We start from the raw sequence: 17475 nt of genomic DNA, 5'->3' as shown, positions 1-17475 counted from the left end.
CCCCCCCAAAAAAAAAACTATTGGCTGAGTGCGGTGGCGCATGCCTGTAGATCCAGCTACATGGGAGGCTGAGGTGAGAGGATCGCCTGAGTCCAGGAGGTCAATGCTGCAGTGAACCATAATTGTACCACCGCACTCCAGCCTGGGCGACAGAATGAGACTCTGACCAAAGGAAAAAAAAAACCAACATGGTTGGCATTTCTAACAGCTGAGCAAGCACTCTGCAAAACATCCTGCCCCACGCACCCAAGGGCTGTGGACCCCAGCCAGGACCTGCTGCTGAGACCCAGTCCCTCCAACCCCCGGCCTGGTCTGGGCTCCCTGTGCTATCTTAAATGTCCAGATGTGAAATGCAGGGACACTTGGATTTTGAAAGCTACCCCGGATAAGAATCAAGACCCAAGTCTGGCGGGATGTATGGGACAGGCCACGCCACAGTGGGCTGAGGTACCCAGGAGGGTGAGGTGGGGGGTGGACAAGCAGCAGTGAGCACACGGCAGAGACACAGAGATAGCACGACTCTCACGGCACGGAGGACAGCCCAGAGGCTCCGGCTCAGTGGCCTGGGCTTCCCGAGCAAGGCACGCAGGCAAAGGCAGCGGCCCGTCTGCCAACTTCATGTTCTAATGCACATAGGATGGCTCTGGTTCCCTGGTTTTTATGGTGACAGGTGCTCTTCACTCACAGGACTGACACAGCAAGCTTTCCTTTTATGTGTTTTATTTATTTTTTGAGTCGGTGTCTCACCCTGTTGCCCAGACTCGAGTACAGGGGCACAATCAGATCACAGCTCACTGTAGCCTCAAACTCCTGGGCACAAACTATCCTCCTGCCTCAGTCTCCCAAAGTGCTGGAATGACAGGCATGAGGACCATGCCCGGGCAGTCTGTCCTTTTAAAATAAACGTGACTGCAAGCTGTGAGTGAGCAGGAGGGAAAACGCAGGGCAGGAGGAATGAGGACGTGGCAGCGCCCACGAGGATGGCACAGGCATGCCTGAGACAGCGTGTGGGGCTTGCTAGCACATATCCTGCTGTGGACCTGACTTGTGTGCTGGTGTCCTCTCTGTCTCCTACTGTCTTGACTTTGGCATCTAGGATGTCAAGGGCTACTGCAGTCGTGAAACTCCACTCTGGCTGGGCAAGAATCCATTCTGTGATTCAAAATGCCTGGACAGAGCCCTTGGCCTTCGGGATACAGAACATGCCTCAAGGGGCCTTCTAAGCGAAAGCCAACAACTCAGTGCTCCAGCAGGGGTAGAGGAGGGAAGGTGGCAGCTTTACGTTCAGCGGCTCAAAAGTCAGTCTTGAAAGAGAGACTCAAGGCACGGAGGCTGTCCCTCTAGGAAGCGCAGCAGCCCAGCCAGCCGGGTCTGACACACGGCAGGACAGGAGCTTGCAGGTGCGGGGGGTAGTACACGGCCACTTGACTTACTCAGTGCGGACATCCCGGCCCCAGGACATGTGCGCGTTCGTCCGAGGCAGCCCTGAGACCGGGCTGCAAGGAAGACATGGTGCCAGGAGCATGACAACCGGTCTTCTGTTTGAAATCAGAATCCATGCAGGTTACTTTAAGCTTGGAACGGGGTGGGGAGAGGGTTGGCTATAGCCGCCTGGCCTTCAGACGCGGGCGAGGTATGTCTGAATCTCAGAAACGGAGGAGGACATGCGATGTAGACACATGAGAGGGAAGGGTTAGAAATCCCCGAGGTCCGAGAGAGAGAGAGGCTCGCTGGGGGAGGGCGGGGTGTCGGAGGACCAGAACCGCAGGCGTGTGGAGAGGGCCGGGTGGGTCATCAGGGGCTTGTCTTTGTCCTTGCTTTTGCTTCTCAAAAAGGGACTCTTTTTGCGCTGAGATGCTGAATTGTTATCAGCCAGATAACCCAAAAGAGGAAGGAAAAAAAACAACGAATAAATGAAATGAACAGTGACAGCAGATGAATCTAGGTTAGCTAAATGAGCTCAGGAAGGCAGGATCCTGCTGGCCCAGGAAAACGCAAGCTGGGCCCAGTGCGTGATGGACAAGAACCCGGGCTCAGCGAGTCACTCGCGTGTGGACTCAACTGAATTCACTTAGGGGCATCTTGGCACCAAGGGTTTACCTCACACATGACAAGAATTGCATACCACCCAAGGAGCCAGCAGTGTAGACAGCTTTTCAGTTTCAATGTGCTAAACTATTAACAGGATTAACTCAGGACCCAGCCCCCTCGTCTCGAATGACAGGGTCTCGGACCATTCGGTCACCTCTGCTCCTGCTCCACTTGCAGATCTCAGGCCCCTGGCATGAGTCTGCCTGAAGTGTTCACTTTCTTGTATCTCTTTTGGCAGGATGAATTTTTGAAAAATTAAAATACCTTTTTATCATACAAAAAATACCTCGGGGCCAAGAAAAGTCATGATTTTCCCAGACTTCCTGCACACCCTCCACTGCAGTCTCACTCTGCAGCCTCCCCATTGTGGGGCCTTCATAGAGCAGGCAGCTGGTCTAACCTCCCAGATACAAAGTTATGACCACAACAACCAACCTGACCCATTTCTGAGCTAGGATGCTGGAATCGCCGCCATCGATTGCTCCACAGCGCCACCTGGTGGCCATGGCTCACACCACAGAGTCAGGGCCTGTCTGAGCGGGGCTGGGCAGTACCTCCAGGACCGAAGGGACCCTCCCTGGAGGAAGTGTCAGGGCTCAGAGCCTGACGGAACTGCATCTGGACCCCACTTCCAATGTCTACAAGCACTGGTCTGGCCTCTCACCCAGCATGGGGAGCCGCACGCATCTCACGGGTGGGTGAGATGAGAGCGCTGTGTCCTGGTTGAGGGGTGGGGGAGGTGCTAGGACAGGGCAGCGGCTGTCAGCAGTGGTCCCTGACCTGCGTGCTCCTGGGTCCATGTCACTTTGGCCCAGGCAACCTTCTCTTTCTCTGAAATTTCTGACTCAATCAGTCTGACTGTAGTTAACTGACTTGACGTGAGGATGAATGTCAAAGTTAAGCAGCTGTCACCAGTATGCACAATGGAAGCCACAGATCCCTCCAGATAAAAGACCACATCACTGGCATGCACGCCCTTCCCTGACTTGCCCTGTAAGAATAAGGGCATGCGTGTCAGCACCCATGCGTGTGAGCTGGAGCACTTTGCTTTTCTTTCTTTCTTTTTTTTTTTTGAGTTGGAGTCTCACTCTATGGCCCAGGCTGGAGTACAGTGGCACTATCCATGGTTCACCACAACCTCAACCTCCTGGGCTCAGATGATCCTCCTGCCTCTGCGTCTTGAGTAGTTAGGACTACAGGCATATCACGAGGTCCAGCTAATTTTTTAAATTTTTTTTTTGTAGAGACAAGGTCTCGCTATGTTGCTCAAGCTGGTCTCGAACTCCCAGGCTCAAGCAATCCACCCGCCTTGGCTTCCCAATGTGCTAGGATTACAGGTGTGAGCCACCATGCCGTTACATTTCTTTTTTGCATCTGTGACACAAAAGGTACTTGCAGCAATGAATGTCATCCCGAGGCTTGTGCACGTTGTCACACCCAGAGGACAGCCTGTCCTGGGTCCTCAGGACTCCATCCTCAGACCTGAGAGCTAAAGTCCCAGGCCCAGGCCAGATCCTGAAAAAGTCCCAGTGTACCACAGGGCACAGGGTGCGGTCCTGGCATGAATCATCCCTAAGAATACTAAAAATCTGGCTGTGTGCAGTGGCTCACAACTGTCACCCCAGCACTTTGGGAGGCGGGAGGACTGCTTGATGCCAAGAGTTCGAGACCAGCCTGGGCAACAGAGTGATACCCTCATCTCTAAAAACATTTTTTTTTAAGTAAAGTTTTTTTTTAAGGCATTGGCTGTGTTCTATTGGTTCTAGAACATTTCTTCCTATACTTAACATCACCGAGGTCAGAAAGCTATTTCCATGCATTCTACGGTCACCATTGTGATAGCCGTTATTGTCATAACCAGCTCGTCTTGCTCACAGAGACTTCGGCAGGCTCACACGTACATATGAAAGTCTGCCGAAGTCTCTGAGAAGCGCTCTCTCAGCAGAATGTGATAAAAACTTAAATGGGGGCACCAAGTCACGCGAGGCAGCCTCTTCCCTGTGGTCTAGGAGTCGCCCTGTGGCTTCTCTGGCCTCTGAAACAGGAGGAAACAGCTCGCATGCTGGAAGCCTGCTTGTGTGCCGACCTCTAGGGGACCCCAACGACAGCCCTAAAGTGCACAGCCGCTGGACTCACAGCCAGATCCAGTTGAAGATGGTGCCTCCCTGTCTCTCAAGGGCTAACAGGGGAGGCCGCCCAAGGACATTCTCACACACAGGACACGCCAACGTGCCCAGGCTCTCCTTGCAGAACAAGGCTTGCCATCATCCCTGACATACTTGAGGGAGCCCACCACCACCCACTGCGTGGTCTCCACAGTGCCATGTAGACATCTGCGTGGGTACGCACACACCTACCAGTCCACAGCAAGGGTGATGCTTCCCATGCTAAAGTGATGACGTTATGAGGCAGATGGTCCCAACACTGACACAGGCCCTGCCCAGCTCATGACACGCCTAAGTGGAGCACACATGTTCACACACACACCCCCTGTCTTCCCGCAGACATGTGCACATGTCCACAGGGCGCAGTCCCCCTACCTTTTCCTGCCAGCCCATTGGGGGTGCCCTGCTGGTCTGTGCAGTCCATGCCCTGCAGGGGGGTGTCGGGGTTCTCCGGCTGGGGTCGGGGAGGCTGTGAGGCCAATGGTGAGGCCGGATCTGGGGACTCCAGTTGCCAGGGGGCACCGTCTGTGGCCGACTTCAGTCGCTCCCGGGACCCTTCCTTCTTTGGTTTGATGAGTTTGACTAAGGCTTTGGCTCCAATCCAGTGGTTCTTCCTAGTCAAAGGCAGCGTTTTAGGAGGATACATCCAGCTTCCACCCCTGGCGGATAGTGGCTCCCTCGCCAGACTGGGAAGGTGGGCCACTAAGGCTCAGGAGGAGGGCGCATCACCCTCGCCTGAGCTCTCGTATCTGGGGCTCAGGAGCTGGCACCTGTCAGGTGCAGGCCGGGTACAGTGGGCACATATGTAGTGGTGGAAATTCACACTAGCTCCTGGAATGAAGAATTCCGGGTGTGCTCAGTCGAGTCGGCATTTTTTTCTGTCAAAAAGCTATTTTTGCCAGGTGCAGAGGCTCACACCTGTAATCTCAGCACTTTGGGAGGCCAAGGCAAGGGAATCGCCTAAGCCCGAGAGTTCGAGACCAGCCTGGGCAATGTAGCGAGACCCTGTCTTCACAAAAAATAAAAAAATTAGCTGGGTGTAGTGGTGTATGCCTGTGGTCTCAGCTGCCTGGGAGGCTGAGGCGGGAGGATTGCCTGAGCCCAGGAGGTTGAGGCTGTGGTGAGCCATGATTGGCCCACTGCACACCAGCCTGGGCGACAGGAACCCCAACTCAAAACAAATAAAAACAGGACGTGGCTGGCCACGTCACACAAAATTTCAGGGCGGAAACCATCAGGGTAGCCTTTCTCCTGCTCTGAAGGCCCCAGGACCACAGCTCTGCCCCTCGGAAGTGCCAGGGCTCCATTAGACCTGTCTCATGGGGTCGCCAGCGTCTGCCCTCCCACAGGACAAGCTGGGCAAGGGCAGCCAACAGGATCCCTGGAAGCTTCTGGGATACACTTGAGCAGGTGCCCACCATATGGAGGCCCGACCCCAGGGGGCTGCCTGCCATGGGGAGGAGGGCCAGTTGTGTCTCTGTGCCACTCAACAGAGGCCAACTCACTTCCTCGGGGCAGGATCGTAGAACTTGTACTGATCCATGATCTTCTCCTCCAGTTTCTCCTTGTGTCTCCGCAAGGCGTTTAACTTGTCACTGTGAATGGAAGGGACAGAAAACCCATTCAGTCAGTTTTAAACCAAATGACTGATTTGACTTGGGCCCAGTCTGGCACTGGGCAGCGGAGTGGGAATTCCCCGGGATTTGGATGTCACGGTCAGAATTGGGACACGTGAGTGGACGCCTCTGCTGGTCAGGGAGCCCTATGACCTGGGGTCTCAGGCATCTGCCCAGCCAGCAGTGAGCTCGTGGCAATAGGCCTCTGAGTGCCTGAAGATCCGTGCTCAGATCTGGAGTTCAGGGCACCGGGCAAGCAGAAGCCACCTCCTGGGGTGTGTGTGAACCCGATCTGGGCACAAAGGATGCAAAGGTTCAGCTAAGGCAGACCTTTGGCCTGGGCCAAAGTTTCAGGGCCAAAGGGAAGATCTGAAGGAAGCAGGGCTCCACAGAGCACGGCAGGAACTGCAGAGAGCCTGGTCCAGGTGTGTGGGCTCAGGTGGGCCCACAGTGTTGCTCCCTGGGAAGCTGGAAGCTGGGTTAGGAGGCAAACTCTCCTGACTTCCAAGTCTTGAAACTGGCTTGTGTTTCCAAAACACAGCAAGGGATAAGAGATGCCTCCTGGCCCTAGGGCAGCCACACCTCACTCGCAGGGAGAGCCCCCCTTCCTAACAGGAGGGGAAGCTTTCATTTCAGCCTTGAGTCCTGGGCAATGTCCACAGTGCTGCCTGCAGGACCAGGACTCCCGGTCTGCTTCTGCCTCATAGTTGTGCGGTCTTAATGGCCCAGACCCCTGGTTTCCTGGCTTGATTTTTTTTTGAGTCAGGGTCTCACTCTGTCACCCAGGCTAGAGTGCAGTGAGTGGCACAATCATGGCTCACTGCAGCCCCACCCTCCTGGACTCAGGCGATCCTCACAGCTGAGCTTCCCAAGTGGCTGGGACTACAGGCATGTGCCATCATGACCGGCTAACTTTGTAAAAAATATTTTGCAGGTCTCACTGTGTTGTAAGTTTTCGCTGTATTAACCAAGCTAGTTTCAAACTCCTGTGCTTAATCAATCCTCTTGCACTGATCTCCCAAAGTGCTGGGATCACAGGCATAAGCCAGCACACCCAGTCTAGTCTGTTTGAAAATGAGACCTTAGCCACCAGTGACCACTCAAGCTCCTTTGTTCTCAGAGCTGCCGGGGTTCAGCCCAATCAGAGGCTTCTGAGGAGGGGTGCCATGAAGTGATCGCTCTTTGCTCCCAGACCCTCACTGGATGCCTGCACCTTACATCTGTCCTCACTGCTGTGTGCCTGGTCACATGCCTGCGTGCTTCTGTGGCTGCGGCTGCCCCAGGACACACCGGCTCGCAGGCCCCGGGCAGTTCCCGGCAGTCCACCAGGCCCAGACCCGGGGCATACACTTTCTGATGCAAAGCATCACCAGTGGTGCCATGGGCCCCAGGCCCACCCTGCTAGTCAGCACCTGCCCAGCCCATTGGGTTCTCTACTGGAGGAACCGTGGAGGCCGGACTTGGTAGTGTGGTCTCCACCCGCAGTCACGGCAGGCTACATGCACCCCGGCCTTCCGTGGCAGGTAGGCCAGCTCTGAACCACCTCTGGACATGCAGACGGGGGTTGTAGTGGGACCAGGGACCTCATGACATCAGAGTCTGGAACGGCACATGGCGCTCATGGTGGCTGTGTCCCTCCACTGGCACATCCCTTCCTGCCTTCCTAGGAGCGCCAGCACACCAGGAACTGCTGGGATGCTGAGCCCAGCCATCCCCAGTCACAGGGAGAGACAGGCCACAGCATGGAGCAGTGAAGCCACCTGGCCTCTCGAGAGCCCAGCTTCTGAGGCACCAGGCACCCAGCAGGGCTCCTGAGCTGGTGACCCTCAGGGTCCCTGGACTCTCAGTCTTACCAGCATGTCCGGGGGGCCATAGGCCCCAGGTGGCCATGGAGGCCCCAGAGTCTTCTCCTCTCCAGCCTTCTGGCCAGATGCCCCCACCATGCCCTGCTGGACCACCTCTATGGCCCTCTCCCATCCCAAACCACCCCTCCCTTCCTCCCCTCCCATGTGCAGCAGCCCACAGCTCCTTTCACCCTGCATGGAGCCTCCGATCTGGCTACACTGGACAAGCCCTGTCCGTGACCCCCCCCACCCCCGCTCGCCTGTTGCTTCCCGGGTTCATTCTGGGCCTGCACCCTTGCAAGGCCGATGGTCAGTGAGTGTCTCACCAACACCAGCCAAGTGGACATGTGAGCATGGCACACCACATCTAGGAGCCAGGCAAACTGACGGTTCCCAGACCTCGTGCCCAGTCTGGTCTGAATTTCCTACCAGAGATGCTTCTTTCTGGTGCCAGCCTGTTTTAAAAAGTGAGGTCAACTTTCAAAGTGGAGAAAGGAGCTTTGGGCAGTGGAAAGCACCTGCAAGCAGGCCAAGAGCAGTCACCCAGTGCGACCTCCAGAGACAGAGCTTCCAGGGACCATGGGCTGGCCCAGGGTTGTGCTTTGCCCAGAATGACACAGGCCTCTGGTGAGGGGCAAAAACAGCCAGGCCTCTGAAGCCCGAGGACAGGGCCTATGCCGAGGCCAGCGGGGAGGGGTGGGCCCCTCAGGGTCAGAAGGCCTCCAGAGCCCAGACATGGGCTGCAGCACTCCAGAAGAGGGCTGGGCCCCCAGTGGCTTGCTGCTGCTCCTTGGGGTCAAGCGTCTCCCCACATGCTCCATCCCTGTTCCTTGAGGATGGTGTCCTTCCACATGTCCTGTCCCTGTTTCTTGGGGTTGGGGTCTTCCCACATACTCACCTCTACTCATCGGGGTGCCCTCCTATGTCCCATCCCTGCTCCTCAGGGTCAAGGTCCCCCCTCACATGTCCCGTCCTTCTTATGCTGCGTCCCCTCCTTACATGTACTGCTTCTGCTCCTCGTGGTACTGCTCCCGGCTCTCCAGGCTCTGCTCCAGAAGCATCTGGTTCTGCTGGCTCAGCAGCTGGATCTGGCTCAGGAGGTGATGGTTTTCCTCTTCCAGGTTCCCCTTGAGGCGGGACAGCAGCTGGAACACAGACCAGCGCAGCTCAGACCCGTAACCCCGCCGCTAGGAACCTGGCTTCCACAGGAAGAAGATGGCCCGCATACAGAGGGTCCCCTCAGTGTTATCTCCATGTGGGAAGCTTGGAAAGGACCAAGTAGCCAATGACGAGGGAAACAGCTGAGGACCCCCAGCAGCCCGGTCGTCCAGGTGGCCCAGCCACCCATGCCCACTGAGCACCTAACAAGACAGTCAGTCCTAAAGAAGATGTATCCCCAGGCAAAACACACAGCATGTCCTAAAAGCTTTTGTGAAAATATAGAAACTCTCTCCAATAGCTTTTCAATTTATCACATGAAGTGGTTAAGTGAAATATAACATAATAATCAATTTAATGTTTATGAAAATAGTTTTTTATGCATGGCTACTAGAAAATGTTCAGCTGTGGCTATGGCTTGGTGACATTCCACCTAGACAGTTTTGCTCCAGAAGGGAAGCAGCACTTCTTCTGTAAAGAGCCAGAAAGCAAATACTTCCGGCTTTCCAAGGCACACACGGTCCCTGCTGCAGCCACTTGACCTGCCTTCCAGCACAAAAGCAGCCTTAGACAGCATATAAGCACATGGTGTGGCGGTACTCCACTAAAACCTTATTTATAGCTTATGCCGGCAACCCAAGCCCTCTGGGAGACCAAGGCAGGAAGATCACTTGAACCCAGGAGTCGGAGACCAGCCTTGGCAACACAGCTGAGGGAAAGGCCTTGAAGACACTGGCTCACGGATCCTGAACTTTCAGCCTCCAGGAGAGAAATACATTCCTACTGCTTAAGCTGGGGGTCCCCAATCCCTGGGCCATGGACCGATACTGGTCCGTGACCTGTTAGGAACCGGGCCGCACGGCAGGAGGTGAGCGGCAAGTGAGCTAGGCTTCATCTGTATTTATAGCTGCTTCCCATTGCTCGCATTACCGCCTGATCGCCATCTCCTGTCAGACCAGCAGCAGCATTAGATTTTCACAGGAGCGTGAATCCTATTGTGAACTGCACGTGTGAGGGACATAGGCTGTGTGTTTATGAGAACCTAATGCCTGATGATCCCTGCCCCGTCCATGGAAAAACTGTCTTTGACGACACCCATTCCCGATGTCAAAAAGTTTGGGGACCACTGGCTTAAGCCACCTAGCCTATGGCATTTTGCTACGGTCACCTGAGCCGACCAGTGGGGGATGCGTCTGTGCTGGGCCTGGAGTCTGCTAAATCTCCATGACCAGCCATCTCTGCTAAGGACTCTCCCCAATCCCCTCTCGTGACCTGTGTTACAACCGGTCTCAATCATCAGTGTTTCCATGAAGCCCCCCACGCATGTCTGCCACATCAGTCCTCCCTGTGAAACACCCACCCTCACATGTCCAGGTCTTGCTAGTCCTTCAATGCTCCTACAGCTGCAACATGTCTGTGGACCCCTGACCCAAGTCTCCTGGAACACCCTGACTTACCTCCAATAGTACGGCCTCCAGCAGGCAAGGGTTCTCAGGCAGTGTGATGCCTATCTCAGCCCTGCCCCCACCCAGTGGGCTTTCAGGGCCCTGGGGCCCCAACCTTGGGCATAGCATAAGATGGGGCAGGGTGACTGTACCGAGGCTTCTCAGCACCCTGGGCCTCGGCTTCCTCACTTGGGATGTCTCCCGGGTCACTGATCGTCAATGGAAAAGGCTCTGAAATTGTTTCTCCACAATCCGAAGGCAAAAGCGAACCCTGCCCCAAGGACACTTGCTGTCCTGGTCTGCCTATGTGGCCAGGTGAGGCCATCTTGCTTTTCCCTGCCAGGCGTGCTCTACCTGCCTGGGTAGACCCAGCCTGTTAAGGATCTCATTGGGAGAGGGTTTTCATTTTTTTTTTTTCTTTTGAGACAAAAACAAATGTGGCTTCAGACACTGCTGAAGTACAGTAGCACAAATCATAGCTCATTGTACCCTCAAATATCTAGGCTCAAATCTTCAAGCACCAGAGATTACAGGCACTGCCATCACTATGCTCAGCTAACTTTTTTGATTATCTGTAGATATGACGTCTCACTCTATTGCCCAAGCTAGTCTCAAACTCCTGGGCTCAAGCAATCCTTCTGCTTTGGCCTCCCAAAGTATGGGGATGACAGGTGTGAGCCACTACACCTAGCAGAGAGGGTCATTTTCAGTGATTCTTAAGATCATTTCCAAGACCATTACTTGAAGGGACGGCTCTGGAGGCTGGGACTCCCAGAGAAGGTCCATCCTACCGGCCCAGGGTCCTGAGTCAGTCACTCAAAGCCCAAAGGGGCGGATTCACGCTATCTCTCTAGAACAGCATGGCTGCGGACCTGAAGAGACACAGACAATGTAGACAGGACAACGGACACAGAACATAACCAGTCGTCTCCACGTCCCCCGCCCCAGGCTACAAAAGAGTCACAAGGGGTACTTCCTGACACTGTCCTACAGACATGGTATCCACCTACCAATACCTCTGGCTTCCTCTTGGCCTCCGTGAGGCTCTGAGCACAGACTCCCACAAGGGCCCATCACAGCCTGCTCAGGCCTGAGCTATCTGCTTGGGGGCCTCGTCCTGGTTCCTGTTTTGGCTCAGGTCTCACCTTGCAAGGGCTGTCCAGGTTGGTGAGGGAGACATCCCCATCCCCTTAAGGCCCTCAGCCCCAGTTCCAAACTCACCTCGCAGTGGCTGTCCAGCTTGGTGAGCGAGATGTCCATGCTCCGGTGCTGCTCCTTGAGCTCGTCAAAGCGGGCCTGCCAGCGATTCAGCTCCAGCTGCGAGCTGTTCAGTGCTGTCTTCAGTTCCTTGGAGTGGGCGTGAAGCTCCTCATATTCTCCCTGCAGCTGCTGGTGCAGGAAGCTGACCCTGGGTGGACAGCCAAAGGCAGAGGGCTGAAAAGCGCCGAAGAGATCCAGTCCAACACCTGGGCTCTGTGCCAGCTCTGACAGGGCAAGCTGTGCAGCCTCAGACAAAACCACAACCTCTCTGGGCCTCTGTCTTTTTTACATGTAAACTGCCGTTTTTCAAACTGTTCTCTAGGGGAGGTCTGAGCAGGTAGGCTTGACACCTGCTTCATCAGAGCATCACTGGTCTGGTGTGGTGGCTCACACCTGTAATCTCAGCACTCTGGGAGGTCAAGGTAGGAGGATCATTGGAGTCTAGGAGTTTGAGACCAGCCTAGGCAACAAAACAAGACCGCGTCTTTGCAAAAAAAAAATAAAAATAAAAAAATTAGCTGAGTGTGGTGGTGGATCCCGTATGCCTAGCTAATAGGGAGGCTGAGGAAGGAGGCTTTCCTGAGCCCAGGAGGTCAAGGCTGTGGTGAGCTGTGATTGTGCCACCACACTCCAGCCTGGGTGACAGAATGAGACCCCAATTCAACAAACAGAGCCTCACAACTGCTATCTCCTCTTATCTGGCAGCTCTGGCATCTCTGCAGACTTGGAGAAAAGGATCCTGCCATTGATGGTTTTTAAACACTGAGCAAGATACTTTGGCTCCAGAATTATGTCTCCAACCAGCTCCTCTCCAGTTCCTGCCATTTCCAATTCCAACTCCTGAGTTAAGACTTGCGATGGGAGCCTCAAGGTGACCTGTTAAAGTGACCTCTGTCATCGTGACTATCAGCTGGCCTCTCTCCTGAGACTCCATCAGAAAGCTCGGGTTGCCAAGGGCTCACGGACTTGACCTGGACACAGATGTGTTGTACTCAGCCTGTGCAGTTTTGTTTTTTAAAAACAAATTAGTGGCCAACAAGTAAAAACTCAGAAATTTCATACCAACATCTAGATGTCCGGGTTCTCTTGAAAAACATAAATCAAAAGGCTGAGCCGGTGGCCCTGGGCTTGCCCCTGGGGCACCTTGGTGGGAGCCACCCCAGCTGCCCTTCCGGTCAGTGTGCAGTCTCCATTTCCCCGCCTGCGGCCTGACTCTGACACTGTCCTGCCCACGTGCTGGACCTGCCTGGTATCCAGGGCACCCAAGTTGCAACCCCAGCACACATTCACCCAAGAAGAGCTTCTTGCGGTCAAGCCTTTGCAACCAGACCCAGATTCAAACTCGATTCTAACTAGAAGCACTGACCTTGGACAAGTTAATCTCTCTGAACCTATTTTCTCATTTAAAAAAAAAAACAAAACAGGATGGGGCTGGACGTAGTGGCTCATGCCTGTCATCCAGGCACTTTGGGAGGTTGAGGTGGGAAGATTGCTTGAGCCCAGGGGTTTGAGACCAGCCTGGACAACTTGGTGAGAACTCATCCATAAATTTAAAAAAAAATTAGCCAGGCATGGTGGAGCACACCTGTGGTCATAGCTACTCTGGAGGCTGAGGTGGGAGAATCATCTGAGCCCAGGAGGTTGAGGCTGTGGTGAGCCATGATCACACCACTACACTCCAGCCTGGGGACAGAGTGAAACTTTGACTCAAAGAAATAAAAAAAAGGAAAAGGATAGACTGGGTGCAGTGGCTCACACCTGTAATCTCAGCAGTTTAGAAAGCCAAGGCAGGCAGATACTTGAGCCCAGGAGTTCAAGACCAGCCTGGGCAACATAGCAATGCCTTGTCGCTACAAAAAAAAAAAAATTAGTCGGGTGTGATGTTACATGCCTATAGTTCCAGCTACTTCAGGAGGCTGAGGCAGGAGAATTGCCTGAGCCCAGGAGGTCAAGGCTGCCATGATCGTCATGATCATGCAATGCTACTTCATTCCAGCCTGGGCAACAGAGTGAGACCCTGACTCAAAACAAAACAAAATAACAAAGGACAGTGACAGTACAGTCAGTTCTGGTGTTCTGTAAACAGGTGCAACAATGAATTAGTGAATATCGAAGTCTTCCTCTTGGGGAAAACACAGGGTCAGGTTCCTGGGAGCCTCTGGTCATGAGGCTGTTGTCACCTGATCAACCCATTATCTCGTTTGATGCAAATTTCTGTTTAAAGACACCTCATGTGACAGGTTTGCAGCCCACAGTGCCATGCAAGGTTCACTCAGCACACGCACTTTCTATACAGCATGCCACAGGCCACTCATGCCTGTGAACAACAGGTGGCACTTCGGTCTTGTACGTGGGGCCATCGTCAACAGCAAGATCACCCCAAAAAACACAGAGTACAAAAAACATGGCACTACAGAGATTCAATGAGGATACCCATTGGCAGCAGGAGCTGGACAGAGAAGGCAGGGCATCCCTCTGCTCAACCACGGCTGGGACTGTGCACATCTAGGACTCTGTGCCTGGCCACGGCAGCCCACAGACACTGACCCTGGGGTCACAGACACTGCAGCATGTGGGACTCTAGGTAACAAGGGCCAGCTGCAGCTCCGGTGAGCCCCGCAGACTCACATCAGACACACATGCCTATGCCCGACACACTTGCCATATGTGGGTAGGGACCAGAGGACACGGACCAAGCTCATGCCTAGGTACACCCGAGTTCTCGCAGCCCAGCATGCAGCCAGACTTTGTGCCTGAGGACCCGCTCAGCTGTCCATATGACAAGGGGCATGAACGCACGAGGCTGGGAACTCACTCGGCCCAGGTCTTGTAGGCATTGAATGCCATACTCACCTGTCTAGCTCCCCCCGCAGCCGCTGGTTCTCGCCTGTGGCGACAGCACTGGCCCTCTGCTCCTGCTCCAGCGCCTCCTGCTCAGCTGCTAGGGCCGTCTCCAGCTCCTGCAGCTCTGCCTCACGTGTCCTCAGGGCACCATGCCTGTCGGGAAGTACTCGCTGTGAGTGTGGCTGGGGCCTCTATGAGGCCAGGGCCTCCTTCCCTCCAGGGAACACCCCCTGCAAGCCGAGCACGACTGCACTGAAGAGATAGGGTCCTCTGGAGGCTTCTTTGCAGATGTGAGGGGGATGGGACCGGGCAGCCGCTGGGGGTGAGGTCCAGGCCAGGGCCCCATCTGCTTCCACCACCCCTCGATGCCCTGTCAATGGAGCTCTCGCCCCTCAGCCTTTCAGCAACACCAAGAGTCCTTTAGGGAATCACAAATAAGCTCCCGGGTGGATCACTAAACACAAACTAACCTAAAAGAAACCACCAAACAAACAGCCAAACCAGCCTGCATATGACGGCCAATCCATCTCGGAGACAGGGAGCCTCCCTAGGAGCCTGCGATGCCTTGTTCTTGGATTGGCCTGCCAGGGAACGGAAGCTTGCCCAAGAGCTGCCAAGGGCTAGCTGTCACACTGACATGCACGCACACATACACTTGCATGTGTGCACACACATATATACAAGTACAGGTGTGAGCCACCATACCAAGCCTGATTCAAGGGTCAAATGAAATGAATACAGATCTCTCATCCTGGTGTCCCAGGTCCCCACACTTCTAAACCTGTGGCCCTTCTGCAGACAGACCCAAGGGGCCTCCAGTCAACTGTCCAGCCACAACAAGGCCTGAGTGACCACCACATGCTGTGGTGAGCAGGGGCTACAGGGAAGCAGCAACGACTCCACCGGCAGCTGGCCCTGCTCGCATCTGGAGAATCTCCTCCTCTGTGGCCAGGCAGAGGGTTCACGCCTAGGAGGCTGAGGTGGGAGGATTGCTTGAGCCCAGGAGTTTGAGACCAGCCTGGACAACATGGCAAGACCCTGTCTCAACAAAAAATTAGCTGAGTGTGGTGGCGCACACCAATAGTCCCAGCTACTCAGGAGGCTGAGGCACAAGGATCACCTGAGCCTGGGAGGTCAAGGCTGTGGTGAGCTATGACTGTGCCACTGCACTCCAGCCTGGGCGACAGAGTGAGAGCCCAACTAAAAAACAACAACAACAACAACAACAAAAATAAACCCCTCCCCCTCTTGACAGACATCAAGAAGACACTAAGACACTGTGATACTACATGCAGGATAACAGAACTAGACCCTCCTACAGGTGCCTGGTGATGATGCATTACAAGGGCACCAGACCCGAGCAAATGCCTTTTGCTTCATTTCGTTAGTCTATCAACTGGATGCACCCCCTACCATGTCTAGACACAGCACTATATACAGTAAACGTGCAATAAATGTGGACGGGTGAAGGGGGAGGTCAAAGCGCCAGGAGGCAGAAGATGGTGCTTCTGGACAGAAGGAGCAGTCTCCTAAGAGCAGATGCCTCAGCAGCCCCTGCAGGGGGGAATGGAAAGAAAGAACTCCAGACATGGGCAGAAAGGAAACATTTGGTGAGGGAATAAGTGAATGCCATCACCATGTGTGCATCCGCAGATGTCCCCAGCATCCACAAGACTCTTCTGCTCCTGACCTCTGTTGTCCCCTACAACAAAGCATCCTGTCCACGCTCACCCCTGACCCAGCGCTTGCTGGCCATCTTGCTGAGACCAGATACGGGCAGTACCAAGCTCCTTCTGCTCCACCCAGGTGTCCTGGAGAAGCACATTGCAGGCATGCCTCTCATGTGCATTAGGCTAAGATGCAGACCCCTCATCCCTCCTGGATCCCATGTCCCAGCGCAGGTGCCTGGCACCCTCAGGGATCTGCCCGAAGCCAGAGTTTAGCTGTGTCGGTTGACTGCATGAACATAAAACCCAAGACCCCAGTCGTCAAGAGTGCAAAGCTGAAATCTATGCATTTCATTCTATGCAAATTTTTCCTAAAAAAATAAAGTATAGGGGTGGACAGTAAGAAGTATAGATCTAATGAGACAGCCACACTGCACTGTACTATTATGCATATTTTCTATATACTTGGAACTTTCTGTAATTAAAGTTTAAAAATAAAGGAGAGGTGGACCCTGATAGAAAGAGGATCCCATAGCCGGGTTCAGCGGCTCAGCCTGTAATCCCGCACTTTGGGAGGCTGAGGTGAGTTGGATTGCCTGAGCCCATGGGTTCGTGACCCGCCTGGGCAACTTGGTGAGACCTCATCTCTACAATAAATCAAAAAATTAGCCGGGCGTGGTAGCGTGCGCCTGTAGTTCCAGCTACTTGGAAGGCTGAGGTAGAAGGATCACCGGAGCCCAGCAGGTCGAGGCTGCAGTGGCCGCTGGCCACTGCATTCCAGTCTGGGCAACAGAGTGAGACTCCAACTCAAAAACAAAAAAAGAAAGAGGATCCCAGAAGCCAGAGGCAGCTCAGCCCTGTAAACTGGGGCTGTGAAGAACTCCCCCTTACGTCGGTTGTGGACAGAAAATAACCCTTAGGGGAACTGGTCCCCAAGGCCCAAGTTGGCATCCTGGAGCCAGGAGGAGCCGGGGCACCCCTTCTCCCCACAGGACACCCTTGTCCATCTCCAGCAGCACAAACTGAATTACTGAATACAATGTTTCATTTCTCACTTTGGGAAAGCAGAGGTACCTGACAACGGGAAGCAGGAAGCCAAGAGGAAATGCAGGCTAAGGATGTGGGGAGGCCCCAACGTCCAGGGTAGCCTGACAGACACGCCCCAAAGGCCAGGACCTAAATCCCATAGGTTTCTCTGCGGGCCCCGCCTCCTCCCCAGGCCCCTCGCCTCCCCAGCAGGCTCCTTCTCCGCCCCCACCTCGCCCACCTCCTCTGCAGGCCCCACCTTCTCTGCAGATCCCGCCTCTTGAACAGGCTCCTTCTCTCTCTCCGGAGATCCACCTCCTCTGTGGGCCCCGCCTCCTCAGGCCCCGCCCCTTCCCCCC

The 17475-nt window shown here is 54.5% G+C and overlaps 1 protein-coding gene across 1 annotated transcript in view; it reads right to left on the bottom strand.

Annotated features, from left to right (window-relative positions):
* CCDC88C (coiled-coil domain containing 88C) overlaps window positions 1-17475 on the bottom strand; it is a 113644-nt gene that overhangs the window by 10748 nt on the left and 85421 nt on the right. The window contains exons 21-25 of the mRNA XM_021706412.1: window positions 14433-14576; window positions 11541-11727; window positions 8716-8861; window positions 5762-5851; window positions 4632-4870 (exon numbers count right to left, since the gene is read on the bottom strand). Coding sequence (XP_021562087.1) covers window positions 4632-4870; window positions 5762-5851; window positions 8716-8861; window positions 11541-11727; window positions 14433-14576 — 806 coding nt within the window. The remainder of the gene's footprint in view (window positions 1-4631; window positions 4871-5761; window positions 5852-8715; window positions 8862-11540; window positions 11728-14432; window positions 14577-17475) is intronic.

This window comes from Carlito syrichta, unplaced genomic scaffold (assembly GCF_000164805.1).
Source record: "Carlito syrichta isolate Samal-C Ts95f unplaced genomic scaffold, Tarsius_syrichta-2.0.1 Scaffold315561, whole genome shotgun sequence".
NCBI classification, from domain to species: domain Eukaryota; kingdom Metazoa; phylum Chordata; class Mammalia; order Primates; family Tarsiidae; genus Carlito; species Carlito syrichta.
This window is presented reverse-complemented; position numbering and strand designations above follow the sequence as displayed.